Genomic DNA, 14,479 nt, shown 5'->3' with positions numbered 1-14,479 from the left:
ACATTGAGTCCACGATATGTCACAATGCAGAGGATTTAAGTAAAATGTGTCAGGAAACAAGGCATTGGCAGACATACCGTAATTCATATTACTGCATGTGATGATCATCCAAGAGCTACGGTACACCCTGTACACACAGGATGGTTTTCAGACCTACCAATGCCAGATTATGGAAATCTTACTCTATTTACTTCCATATTTAATACTATAAATTAATGTCCACATTAATCATTATTTTCCTCCAATTAACACCTTATTGAGCAGTCCTGAAAGAGGCATAATAACCAGTTTTATTTTTTCCCCCATTTCTGTTTCTCCACTTTTGAGCAGTCATAACTTTTTTTTTTCACCCACACCACTAATCAGACTCTGTTTTACGCAGAACAAACAATAATATTTCTGTAAAATTGTTTTGGCATGCACATAATTACAAGTATAATGCATATAACAGTCTTGAAAAAAGATACAGGGGTGTGGGTCTCCCACAATGGAGAAGATGAAAATTGGAGTCTTCGCATAAAGTAACTATGATGAGAAAAATGTCTTTTAGTTTAAAAACAGTGTAAAAACACAAGACGTTTCGACTAAGTCTTCCTCAGGAGCTACAGTTAAGGGGAAAAAAAGCTCCCTACAGAGACCTAAGTCACTGGCAAAGCTCATCTGGTCCAATAGAACCCAGCAGCTCCGCTATGACAGGCACAGCGATCATTGCCAATGCTTCTATTCAGTACACAACACTTACTGAGTGCAATGTATCTAGGAAAACAGAAGTTGCAACCAAAAACAGAAAAATACTTACGGTATCTTTTCTGGTTACTGCAGACAGTCTAATATACATAGAGGCACCCCCCTGCCAGAAGATGTCGGGGGACATATGCAAATCGCCCCCACGTAAGGGCAATGGGGTACTCAGTACCGGGTCCTTCAGTTCTCGACGGGGATGTCACGGTGGTCCGACCCGGCCCGTGGCCCTATGAGGGGCGTCCAATAAATGGGTAAAGTTTATAGAATGGTGATGTTCATGACGCTACCTGTGGTATTCGGTCAGGGCGACCGACGCTGCTTAGGGGTCCGCTAGTGAGATGGAATGGCAGCTAGATGGTATACCTTCCCACAGGTGAAGTATATCCCCAGGGCTTCCCAAATGAGTAGATGGTGATGGTGGACGTTGTAAGGCGCAATGAATAACGAGGACACAAAGGTTGCAGTCTCTTTACCTTTTACTGAAGACTTCAGCGTCCACAGGACAGGCAGAGTCCGGCCGGTCCGAAGGCACATCCAGAGTTCCCTTAGCCAGGAGGAAATCAGTAGCCTTCCTACTAGCGCCTGTGTGTTGTAGTACCTCCCTGCTGAGCACCACGGGATAGTCCTCACAACTATTGTCGATGTTTCTCATGTTCTCTCTCTCTGTCCCCCAGATGATATGGATAGGACAAACCCGTATGACGGGGAAGGCCTGGAGCTATTTTATAGGGACCCTAGAGACGCCCCTCTCCCACAATTTGCCTCCGTTGTCTTCTTAGGTATTTAGGTCGGGCAGCCAACTTGGAATTGACTGTCCTGCCGGTCTCTGAAGTAATACGTAGAGTCAATTACTCCCTCGGTGTTCCGGCCACGCGCCTCAGAAGGAGGCTGCCGATCTTGGGGCAGAGCTCCTCCCGGTATTATCTCCTTGTGCTGTGACTTCGTTTCTCACTCTCCACAATACAATTCCTTTCCTGTCCTTTCTTAGGATGCTGCAGCAATGGGTGCAGGCGCAGCTCCGTAACATTCTATCTCGTGCTTGGCCTCTGTCAGGATCCCACCCCTGACAGGGACCTCTGTCTACAGCTCAGATGTTCCTCCTTCTCCCCCTGTCTGCCTGACAGGTCCTCTCTGGGTCGAACCCAGGTAGCTTCTGACTGACTTCCTATCCAACCCACCAGTTTTACCCGTGTGTGAGGAGTGCCCTAATAGATAGAAGTTTTGCTCCCCCTGGTGGACTGGAGTGTGAAGTGTAGTGTGTGCCTTGTGATACCTGGTCAGGTGAACTCCTTTAGTACCATCAGATGTAATATCACTCCCCCTGGTGGAAGAGCGACATTACTGCAATGACCAGGACTCTGGGGAGATGCATATGGATCCAACATGACTGATGTCGAACTAGCGATATTTTTGTTCTCGAGACAAGCCACCGACAGATGTCTCATAGAGAACACAGGACACTTGGCAAAGCGAGCGCTCTCAAGTATGCGAGAGACGGTCACACTGCTCGTCCCACAGCCATGTAAGGTGTATGGGGGAACGTTAGTAAATAGTTACATTCCCCATAATATGAGAATCCTTTCTTAGAGCACTGCATAGTAAAAACGCAGTGTGATGGGGTAGGGACCTCCCCTCCACACCCGGACCACCCATTTGTCAATGTATATACAAATTTTCCTATTGAATAACAGAGGAACAATGTGGAGCTCTCAGAAAAGAAGCTTCAGAAGTGTCAGGTTATGAGGAGAGTAAATATTTACTAAATATAAATCAGGAGAGGCCGCAGGTTCTTTTTAACCCCTGACATCCTGACTAGAGTTGAGCGAATTTGCTCGGATCCCTGCAAGGTATAGCGCTGACCGAATAAGCGGCAGAGGGAACCCGGATACCTAGAGCACTCCCGATAATCGGCTGCGTGGGTCGCGGCTGTGTCACCGTCACGATACATGCATGGAGCGCGCCTGTGTGTTGGGATCTCCATACATGTCGTGACTGTCACATCCTGACCCCTCTGACTTCCATTAGTGCTATATTCACCGTCAAATGTGCCATAATGTGCGATGAAGCCTCCGACACAGAAGGGAACGTCGCCTGAAACTGTGACCCTGACCGTCAGAGTTGTCATAGGGCCATGATCACATTGGTGCTGGAAGCTGCACCACAAATACTCTGTTTCCTGAGAAGATAATGAACACTTCATCTGTCGCAATACTACAACCCTCACCATGCTCTGACTCACTGGGGAGTTGTAGACCCTGGAGGAGCGCGGTCACATCACACCGGGTATATACGGGCCCGGACAGCTGTGGAGTCAGGTGACACTTACATTTGTCGCACACCATCTTTTCCCGACCTCCTCTCTGCTCCCGGCAGCGGAGAACTGTAAACAACAGGACACTTCCGGTGTCGCCACTTCCGTTTGAACACGTGTTGCCGCCTCCTCGCTCGGATTGGCTGCGCGTCCTCGCTGGTTGTGGGCGGAGCTAGGCTCAGGTGTTAGAGGAGGAGGAGGAGTGGTGAGCGACAGGTGAGTGCTGAGCGCTGCGCTCCGGTCACGGTGACCGGGGAAACAGCAGGTAACACTGGCCATGTAGTGTGCTGGGTGTCCTGCCTCGTACACGGTGGCGGAGCCCTCTAAGGACAGTGATAGATGCTACTGACGTGTGCACAGCACAGGCTCTGAGCCTCAGCCCTAATGTGCGAGTATACCGGTGGACACTGTGTGCTTAGGCCAGTCTCACACGTCCAGATTTTTCCGGTACATGAAAAAACGGTCCCGGAGCTATCCGTGTGCGCACGTAGGCCGTCCGTGTGTCATCCGTGTTTCTCGTCCGTGTATTGAAGCATTTTTTTTCAATTTTAACCCTTTGACTTTAAAAAAGCACACGGACGGCAGCCGTGCAGTACGTGTTTACACGCACCCTTTGACTTTAATGGGTCCGTGTGATCCGTGCGCTCCCACGAACACTGACATGTCTCTGTGTTTTGCACACGGCCCGTGAAAACACGCTGACATCTGCAGAGACACGTTTATTTTAATGTGTGTTCGTGTCTCCGGTACGTGAGGAAACTGTCACCACATGTACCGGAGCCACTGACGTGTGAATCCGCCCTTACATGTAGGGATAAGCCACTATGGCCGCCTGCAGGATTGTCTCCTAGACGTGGCGTCCCGGACCGTGCGTGGTGTCCCAGGCGGTGCGTGACGTCCTGGACCATGCGTGGTGTCCCAGGCGGTGCGTGACGTCTCGGTCCGTGCGCGGAGTCCCAGGCGGTGCGTGACATCCTGGACCGTGCGCAGAGACGCACACCTCCAGAGATGAATGTATGCCAACTCCTGCATTGGTTGGCAGGGAAACTAGAATCAAAATTTTAGAAGCTAATATCTCTGCAACAGAGATGAGAAATTAAAAAATAAAACTACATTTTACCGTGCTCGTGGCTTGCAAAAGTATTCACCTCCTTGGCATTTTCCGTGTTTTTTTTTTTTAAGGGTTTGCATCAATTCATGTAAAGAGCATGCCTGTAACTGTGATCACTTGTTTTTCTTTTTAACAAAATAACTGAAAACTTCAGTGTGCATATTCACCCCACCTTAAAATCTGTACTTTGTAGAGCCTCCATTTTGTGACAATTACAGCTGCAAGTCACTATAAGTCTCAATGAGCTTTCCACATTTAGCCACTGGGACTTTTGCCCATTCCTCAATGCAAAACTGCTCCAGCTCCTTCAGGTTAGATGGTTTCCTCTGGTGAGCAGCAATCTTCAAGTCTGACCACATATCCTCAATTTGATTAAGGTCTGGGCCTTCACTAGGCCACTCCTAAACATTTACACTCTTCCACTTAAACCACTTGAGTGTTGCTTTAGCAGTATGCTTCGGGTCACTGTCATGTTGGAAGGTGAACCTCCGTCCCACTCTCTAATCACTGACAGACTGAAATAGATTTTGCTCAAGAACATCCCTGTATTTCACGCCATCCATTCTCCCTGTCCTTGCTGCCGAAAAACATCCACACAGCATGATGTTGCCACCATGTTTCACTGTGGGGATGGTGTTCTTGAGGTGATGAGCTGTGTTGGTTTGCCGTCAGACATAGCGTTTACTTTGGTAGCCAAAAAGTTCCGTTTTGGTCTCATCTGACCACAGCACCTTCCTCCATACATTTGGGAAGTCTCCCATGAGCCTTACAATGTTTGTGTGTAAGGCTAAGTTCACACTAGCGTTGTGCGCCGCTGCGTCGGCGACGCAACGCACAACGCACGCAAAAACGCGGCAAAACGCACGCAAAAACGCTGCGTTTTGCGACGCATGCGTCGGTTTTTGCCGAAAATCGGACGCAAGAAAAATGCAACTTGCTGCGTTTTCTTGGTCCGACGCTTGCGGCAAAAAAGACGCAAGTGTCGCACAACGCAACACAAAAAAACGCATGCGTCCCCCATGTTAAGTATAGGGGCGCATGACGCATGCGTCGCCGCTGCGTCGCCGACGCAAACCCGACGCAAATTAGCTTAACGCTAATGTGAACGTAGCCTAAGTAAAGGCTTTTTTTCTGCCCACTCTATGGAGGGTACGGCGTATTGTGGTCATATGGACAGATACTTCAGGCTCTGCTTGGGAACTCTGCATCACCTTCAGGGTTACCTTTTTGTCTCGGTGCTGCCTCTCTGATTAGTGCCCTCCTTACCCGGGCTAAGAGTTTTGGTGGGCGTCCCTCTCTTGGTAGGTTTGTTGTAGTACCATGTTCTTTCCATTTGATGATAATGGATTTGTTATTGTTTCGGGGATCATCAGAGATTGGGATTTTTTTTATAACCCAACCCTGACTTGTTCTTCTCAACAACTTTGTCCCTGACATGTTTGGAGATCTCCTTGGTCTTCATGGTGTTTGGTTAGTGGTGCCTCTTGTTAAAGGGAACCTGTCACCCCAAAAAATCGATGATGAGCTGCGGCCACCGGCATCAGGGGCTTATCTACAGCATTACAGAATGCTGTAGATGAGCTGGGGCCACCGGCATCAGGGGCTTATCTTCGATTTTTGGAGTCACAGGTTCCCTTTAATGGTGTTACAGCCTCTGTGGCCTTTCAGAAAAGGTAAAGTGTATATACTGACAGACATGTGACACTTAGATTGTACACAGGGGGGCTTCCTGTCACTAAGCATTTGACTTATGAAGGTAACTGCTTGAAGTAATTGCTTGCACTAGAAATTTTTAGGGGCTTCATGGCAAAAGGGGTGAATACATATGCGCATGCTAATTTTTAGTTATTTGTTCCCATAAATGTAATTTTTGCCTATATTTTTCCCACTTCACCAACTTAAGACTATTTAATGGTGATGCATCACACGCAAATCAGATTACAAAAATATACAAACACAGGTTGTAATGTAACAAAATAGGATGTTAAAAAAACAAGGGGGTGAATACTTTCGCAAGCCACTGTTCCATGATGTGGCGAATTTAATATGCTCAAACGAGTGAAAGGTCCTCTTTAAGGAAAAAATAAATTAAAAAGGGATATAAAATAACGAAGGGAAAGACATCAAAATGTAAACGGGTGCAAGGAATATCCTGCTTAGGGGATGTAAATAGGCCCTGGAGCACTGGGCTGCAGCCAGATGTGGTGTGGAATGATAAAAGATGGATGTTCGGTGCAGACCGACCGAAGCTTGCCAGAGTCTCATATCTGGGGCTAATGAAAAGGGGCAAATTAGGCTACTTTCACACATCAGGTTTTTGCTGTCGGGCACAATCCGGCGAATTTTGAAAAAAAACAGATCCGGCAAAATTTGCCGCCGGATCAGTTTTTGTTTTTTTCCTCATAGACTTGTATTAGCGCCGGATTACGCCAGATGGCCTCACGTTTTGTCCTTTTTTTTGACGGATCCGGCAAAAATTTTCTGTCCGGCGGCCGGAGACAACGGACAGAAAAATGTTTTTTGTGTCCGTCGAAAAAATGAACAGCAACCGATCCAATGACGGAATCAGGCGACAGATTCCGTTTTTTTAAACTGAGCATGCCTCTTTTTTTTTTTAGCTTTTGTGCACGATTTCCTTTCTGGTCTCTCTCTCTATCCAAAATAGCCGGCAGATGAACATACTCGGATAAGGCGAAAAAACGGATCCGTTGCATCAGTTTTTTTTTACAACAACCTGATGTGATAAAGTAGCCTTATTAAAAAGAAAAAGAAGCACAAGAAGATTTTTACAAATTGTTTTATATCTGTGACATTTATGTTTGGGTTGTTATCATGTGTGTGTGTGTGTTATATATATATATATATATATATACACACACACTCTAACTATATATATATATATATATATATAGTGTGTGTATATATGTATAATATACGTTTTTGGTTTTTTTACTGTAGGATCATGGATGAAACGGAGATCAGGAGACTCTCAGTAGGACACGTCCTGTGTGGGTTGGCCGTTCTCCTCTCTCTTTGTGTCCCACCACTCCTCCTAGATGAGTTCTCACTTTTGGGAACGCACCTCACTTGGATTTGCATCTGCTCCGTTTGTGTGATTACTGTTAACGTTTTCTTACTACTGACCCTGAAACCAAATCCTTCAACCAAAAGAAGCTCATTGACACACAAGGTATTAAAGTTGTCTGAGATTAGAAACTAAGGTGTTTTCTTTTTTTTCTAGAAACAGCGCCCCTTTTGTCCACTGGCTGTGAATGGTATTGCAGCATATTAGGACGGAATTGTAATATCAAACACAACCTGTAGATTAATGTAAAAAGAGAAACTAAGGCCCCTTCTTCTAATTTCCAAATAGAGAGCCTAACATAACTCCAACGCCACTTTATTATTTCAGAACCGATTTCTAATATTTTCTGTTTATTTCAGATCAATAAACTGTACAGATCCTGCCTGTACTTCTCTGCCTCCTGCCTGCTGTTCCATGGGATTATAGTCTTGTACGGAGCGCCTCTTATAGAGTAAGTTTTATGTAACGCCATGGCTGACTGAGGGAATGATACAATATCTAAGCCACTGACATTCTAGCCGAAGCCTTAAGGCTATGTTCACACTGGGTTCTTTGACGTGAATTTTTCATAAGTTTTATTTTTTTTTTTGGGGGGGGGGGGTGGATTTTGACACTGCTTTTGTTTTGGGGATGTTTTTTTCTGCCCAATCAGAAGTGAAATTTGGAGTTGTTTTTTTTTTTTTTTTTTTTGCACCATGAGCACTTTAGGAGGGTTTTCTCATTGTAATGAATAGAAAGGGTATTTGAAGTTATTTTATATGTGGGTTTTGGGGGATGAATCTGTTCCAAGATCATGTGCAACTATCTGATTTTACTCATAAAATTGAATAAAATAACTTTTTTTTTTCCCCACATCGCACCACTATTATCCATAGGGTATGTCTTACAGTAATCAAGTGACTGCATAGATTTTAGTAAAGGGTAGTGAACGGGGCGATTCCACAGAGATTAGACGGAATGTTGTTACAACTTTGGCTAACAGCCGTTTCGCTTGGAGATCACAGTTCCCCTGAGCCATCTGATGGCTCAGAGGAAGCATAATCGCGCGAAACGGCTTTTAGCTAAGTTTGTTATAAAAAACAATCTTTTTAATGCTAAGTGAAGGGTGCCCTGGTTTCTACTTATTACTTTATCAGTGGGCTTTTTCGCTGATTATCATTGCCTGAGCAGTATGGTATGAATAGGGTGAACTGTACCAGATCCACGGTTTTATCTGTATTGCATATATATATTTTAGCTACAACATACTTTGTTTTTTCTGCTTTCTATACAGATCAGTGGGAGAAACCTTTTTGTTGGCTGTCCTGCTCTCGTCTTTCACCACATCTCGCTGTCTCTGTATACTAGGACCAAACTTCCATGCTTGGATCAGGGTGTTCAGTAAAGATGGGTATAACCTATCCGGATATTTTATATAATATACATTTAACCCCTTCTTACACAGCATGCTATGGGAGCTGGTAGGAATCACACCATTCTGGGCAATTACAGCGCAATCTCTGTAGCTGTGGCCGGCAGCCCCTGCATCTGACTCCCACCTAGAATCCAGTCTACCATGTACTGCAGCCAAGCAGGCCCTGCGTAAGGCAAGATCTTTTCGGATGCAATGACAATACAGCAGTATTACAGTGTATTAGCTAAGAAGTAAAAATAAAGGGTTACATTTAGTGATAAGGTGTTATCCACCATGCTCCGGTGCTAACAGTCTTCGGCGTGCTTGAATAATATGTTCGAGTCTCTGCGTCTGCATGTCTCGCAGCTGTTCCATAGCCGCAGCACATGCAGGGATTTCCTAACAAACAGATAATCCCTGCATGTGGGACTAAAGGTACCTTCACACTGAGCGACTTTAGAACGATAGCGATCCGTGACGTTGCAGCGTCCTGGATAGCGATATCGTTGTGTTTGACACGCAGCAGCGATCAGGATCCTGCTGTGACGTCGTTGGACGGAGCTAGAAGGCCAGAACTTTATTTCGTCGCTGGATCGGTGTGTGTGACACGGATTCAGCGATGTCTTCACTGGTAACCAGGGTAAACATCGGGTTTCTAAGCGCAGGGCCGCGCTTAGTAACCCGATATTTACCCTGGTTACCATTGTAAATGTAAAAAAAAAAAAAAACACTACATACTCACATTCCGGTGCCTGTCACGTCCCCGGCGTCCGCTTCCCTGCACTCCTCCTGCATCCTGTGTCAGCGCCGGCCGGCCGGCCGTAAAGCACAGCACAGCGGTGACGTCACCGCTCTGCTTTAGGGCCGACGCTTACACAGGATGCAGGAGGAGTGCAGGGAAGCGGACGCCGGGCACCGGAATGTGAGTATGTGTTTGTTTTTTTTTTTACATTTACAATGGTAACCAGGGTAAACATCGGGTTACTAAGCGCGGCCCTGCGCTTAGTAACCCGATGTTTACCCTGGTTACCCGGGGACCTCGGCATCGTTGGTCGCTGAGAGCTTGTCTGTGTGACAGCTCTCCAGCGACCACACAGCGACGCTGCAGCGATCGGCATCGTTGTCTATATCGCTGCAGCGTCGCTTAATGTGACGGTACCTTTAGACATATTTTTTGAGCACACCAGAGACACTCGGCCAGCACCTTGTCCGACACATTCACTCTTCACTAATTAAGTTCTATTGTAGGGTGAAAAAAAAATCCTGTACAGTGTTTTTTTTATAAAAAGAAACCCCTAAATAATACTTCCACATCCGAAACAATGTTATTTATCCAACAATGCAAAAAAAAACGCAATGCCTCAAAAGCTGTACATCTCCTCCCAAAAAACTGGGATACAATGTTAATTTTAATTGTGCTTGTTAAATTATTTTTATGTATTTTTAGGGCAATGTCGGTCTGGGACCACAGCTTACAGATAACCACGATCTGCAGTATAATCGGAGCCTGGCTGGGAGCATTCCCTTTACCATTAGACTGGGATCGGTCTTGGCAGGTGAGTTCGTCACCGATACGTGGCACACTGTAATAGCTGCGTATTGTATGGAGCACAACTCTTACGGGGGGCCGTGTCTATTAGATGCGCTACCAGTAGATCAGTGCTATGTACAATATAAGAGAAGAGGCTCAGGAGGGGAGCGCGCTTACATATGCTTAACATCTGCTCCAGAGTTCTGTACAAGAAAAAGCAATTTACAACATAACTACAGTGAAGCTGCTGTGAAAGGGATGTTTGTTTTTGTGGGGCATCTAAGTTACAAGTGGGAAGCACTGAGAAAAAAAAAGCCATACTTACCACTGGAATCTGCCCCGAGTGAAAGTGATGATGCCCGAACCTCCAGTCATCTGACCATGCAACCAGTTGGTGGCCTCAGAAATGAGATCACTTATGGCCCAACGGACACTTAAGTGCGGCTTCTTTATGGGAAAGCTCTCTGCTGGTCATAACCTGAATTAGTCCTAGAATATTATTTCTTGTCGCCTGATCTGGTACGGTCTGGCTAATAATTATTTATAATATGGTATGAAATTGGTTGGTGACCTCCTATGTCCTGCACATGGGCTCATGCAGACGTCCGTACAAATTCGTCTGAGCAATGTCCGGACAGGCTGAGGATCTTCCAACCTAAGCGTGGCAGCGTCTTTTATTTCTAGGAAGCTGTGACGCTTAGGTCGGGAGATCCGCAGCCAGTCCGGGCATTGTGGTACGAGCTCGGACCGATTTGAACGGACGTCTTGAATTATTATTATTATTATATATTGTTATAGCGCCATTTATTCCATGGCGCTTTACATGTGAGGAGGGGTATACATAATAAAAACAAGCACAATAATCTTAAACAATACAAGTCATAACTGGTAAAGGAGGTGAGAGGACCCTGCCCGCGAAGGCTCACAATCTACAAGGGATGGGTGAGAATACAGTAGGCGAGGGTAGCCCATAATGAGAGAGAAGGGGCTACACTATCAATTCAGCATTGCAGCCCTTTACCTTTATCCTTACAGTAAGAGACCGGACGGCGCGGCAGTATTCAAGTGACTATGACTTTTTGCAGTTCCCTGCACAGCTGGAGGCCGGGGTGGCACTGTGCAGAGGAAATGTAGAACCCAATGTGTGCTGTGGTCCTTTTGCGCTTAATAATCAGCAGGCAATTCTGCGGACCCTGACAGATTTATAAAGTGATTGCTCCTCGTGGACATGAATTGGGAAGACGCCCTTTAATTTCATATCTCAAACATATACAATTGGGAAGTGATCCAGCTAAAAACAGTCATGTCAATGAGACGCAGGTGGCCTCTACCGGCGTGTTGGATATGCATTGGCCATCTTTTACTAGAAAGACAGTGATCACACAGAGACGCGAGTAGCAAACACTGCATGGATTTATTAGGCAATGAGAAATGGACTCCGCTCATCACAGATAGTTGCTCCAAAGACAGACTGAGGCACATTGGCGTGATCAAGTTGTGCAGAGGCTCGCATTAAAGTTTTTGTTTTCCAAGCTTGCCTGTGTTTTCACAAGACATTGTCAATACCTCGGCTCTAGGCAATGCAGTTTCCTTATCAACAAGTGCGGCTTAACGGAGCCTTCAATGTAAAAAATAGCAAAACTTTTTCTCCCAGTCCTTGTATGTCTCATACTTAGTCCTTAAATAACCCTATCATTCTGTACCGTTTCAATGTAGATTAAAAAAAAAAAAAAAAGAAAGCAATATCAAAGAAACACAGTGCCTTGTAGGTAGTCATTGACTAATAGAAAAGACCTAGACACCATCTATATAGAGGCTTAATGTAAACTATACAACATGCAGAAATCTTAAAAAAAAGAAAGTCACACGGGATTCACCGTAGAGGAGTCTCGTATATAACCGCCACGTTCTCTATTACTTCCATACACTTAGGGTTTGGGTATAAATCAAGATGTGGACGTTCAGTGTGTTCTGTATCCGGTATATGGGATTTTCATTATTTCATGTTCACTAAAGAGGTTGTCCACTACTTTACCCATTGACCTACCCTTAGATTGGCGGGGTGCCAGGGCTCCGACCCCAATCAGCTGTTTTTGGTGTCAGCAGCCAGAACACTGCGTTGTGGAGCTGCTCAGTCATCTCCCCCTATTCAAATCAATAGGAGGCGCAGAACACTGAGCAGTTTCGCAATTGAGAATTTCCATCACCAACACCGAAAACAGCTGGTCAGTGCAAGTGCCGGACCTCAACAGATTAGACACAGGCGTAAGGATAGGTGATGATAAATGATAAAGTAGTGGATAACCTCTCTAAATCTGAAATTAAAAAAAAAAAAAAAAAGGGTAAGGGTAGTGTTCTCTACTATTAGAAAGTAATGGTTGCTTTATTTTGGAAACCACAGCACAGATTGAAGTGAATAGAGCGGAGCTGCTATACCACACAGAATGGAGATGAGATGCAGTACCAGAAACAATCCATTAGTCAGTGGTGGCGCTGTTTCCAACAAAGCGACTATGGTTTTCCTAATTGTAAACAACCCTTTTAGAGGGGTCATTTTTAGATTACTCGTCTGTCCATATGTCAGCGTCATGTACTTTAGATCTGTGGTGTGGGACAGGTTATATATAAGGCCATGCCTGTTATAGGTTAGACAGGTTACAGGGTCAGCTCATTGACCCAATTCAGGGAAAAAGACCCCTGATAGTTAGTATAGTAGATTTCTAATCATTTCGTTGATGAGACAATCCCTTTAAATAATTATGTTTGGAGCCACAGCTGTGGATATAGCTGTAAGAAAAGTTCTGGATAAAGGGCAATTATCTCCTAGTAAACAGTGGGGGATGAATATAAGCCCCTTGTGTCATCTCCACATAATATGGCTTCCTACTACAGTTCCACAGGGATGATCACAAAGCCTACCTGTAAACCTTCATGCACCCCAGATAGTGTGTCTGCGACTACTCCTGTTGGAGATGGCACGTGGACAATTGGGTCATAACATGAGGATTTTTAATAACTGTACAAACCGGTATAGTAAACACTTGTAATCCCCATGAACTAATAATACTGGAGCATCTCTTTATGTGCGGCTCCTTTATTATTCCTCTTGGAAAATTAAATAGTCATTTGAGAGTTACCTGTGTGTGGGGGGGGGGGGGGGGAGGTCCATTTATATTCCACAATGTCATAACTCGGACGAGAGTCGCAACGCTCGGACTGGCCATCGGCCTTCCCGACCTGAGCGTGACAGCATGTATTTCTAAGCGGCTGTCATGCCCAGGTCAGGAGGGCTGCTGGCCAGTCCGAGCACTGCGTTGTGACCCTCGTCAGAGTTCTATGGCCGTCTGACTATTCTCTTAGACTGTATGGACACGTCCCTTTGACAAAGGGAATAGTGACACCCAGATGCCAATTTAGCTATACATTTCTAGGAGGAATAACAGAGGAACAACCACACAATTACAAGACGAACACTGTTCAGAATTTTTATTTCATGGGTAAAAGACATGTCAGAAGAGGTAACATATCTTTTAAGAGTTCAAAAATAGTGTTTGGTAACCTTTGTGGCTCATTTAATGGCGGCTTAATGTCTGGTATCTACCCTGCAGCTCACAGTCTTATCGTATGTTCATCTTCTTGAGTCCTGACAAGAAGCAGAAATTAACGGCCCGAGCTTTTTTTTCCCCTAGACCTCACAAATGCAGTGGTCCCCATACATATCAGCTAGTCAGCTGCGACTGCCAGCTTTCATTTAATATGAATGGAGACCGAGTGAGATACATCTATCACGGGACGTGTGCCATCTGTCCTCATAGACTCGCGCTCAGTGTGGATTATGGTTTATTCTTAGACTGGGTACAATTGTAGTAAATAGCCCCTGTTCTGTTGGGGCTGGTGTTATATGTGCATCGCCCCTGCTAGAAAAGAGCGTCCACCCACCTGGCCCTTTAAGAGACACCATCCTGTCCGTCATGATAGAACATGTACCGTATATAGGAGACCAATCCTGGTAAAACTAACCTAGGACTCTTAATGCTTTCTTACATTAAATCTGTAACTGGAAATGAAATCCAGTCAGCGTATGTAGCGGACATATCTGGTACTGGTTTTACCTGCGTTTCTACCTTTTGTGCTAAAAAATAACTTGGTTTTCTTTCTTTCTGCAGGTATGGCCGATCTCCTGCTCCCTAGGTGCTACATTCGGCTATGTTTCTGGTCTTCTACTGGCTCCATTCTGGATTTATTGGAACAGGAAAAGGCTCACATACAAAAGCAGATAGTGAAAACTGGAGGATGACAAGGAC

The 14,479-nt window shown here is 45.2% G+C and overlaps 2 protein-coding genes across 5 annotated transcripts in view; one reads left to right on the top strand and one right to left on the bottom strand.

The window, feature by feature from the left end:
- The window catches only part of CRIPT (CXXC repeat containing interactor of PDZ3 domain), a 26,005-nt gene extending 22,794 nt beyond the window's left edge, over positions 1-3,211 (bottom strand). The window contains exon 1 of one of the 3 annotated variants that reach the window (XM_077282420.1): positions 3,071-3,211. In XM_077282420.1, coding sequence (XP_077138535.1) covers positions 3,071-3,086 — 16 coding nt within the window. In that variant the 5' untranslated portion in view covers positions 3,087-3,211. Of the gene's footprint in view, positions 1-2,968 lie in introns of all 3 variants that reach the window. The other 2 variants (XM_077282419.1, XM_077282418.1) reach the window with 2 other exon arrangements.
- PIGF (phosphatidylinositol glycan anchor biosynthesis class F) lies at positions 3,116-14,479 on the top strand. Of its 2 annotated transcripts, none has more exons than XM_077282415.1 (6): positions 3,116-3,271; positions 7,125-7,356; positions 7,611-7,702; positions 8,525-8,641; positions 10,092-10,200; positions 14,342-14,479. In XM_077282415.1, the coding sequence occupies exons 2-6, from the start codon at positions 7,129-7,131 to the stop codon at positions 14,453-14,455; spliced, it is 660 nt and encodes a 219-aa protein (XP_077138530.1). In that variant the 5' UTR covers positions 3,116-3,271; positions 7,125-7,128; the 3' UTR covers positions 14,456-14,479. The 2 variants fall into 2 exon arrangements, with proteins under 2 accessions (XP_077138530.1, XP_077138531.1); XM_077282416.1 differs by lacking the exon at positions 3,116-3,271 and adding an exon at positions 3,275-3,320.

Source organism: Ranitomeya variabilis, chromosome 2 (genome assembly GCF_051348905.1).
Source record: "Ranitomeya variabilis isolate aRanVar5 chromosome 2, aRanVar5.hap1, whole genome shotgun sequence".
Lineage (NCBI taxonomy): Eukaryota > Metazoa > Chordata > Amphibia > Anura > Dendrobatidae > Ranitomeya > Ranitomeya variabilis.
Note: the sequence above shows the minus strand (reverse complement) of the source record. Positions and strands in the feature narration are given on the sequence as shown.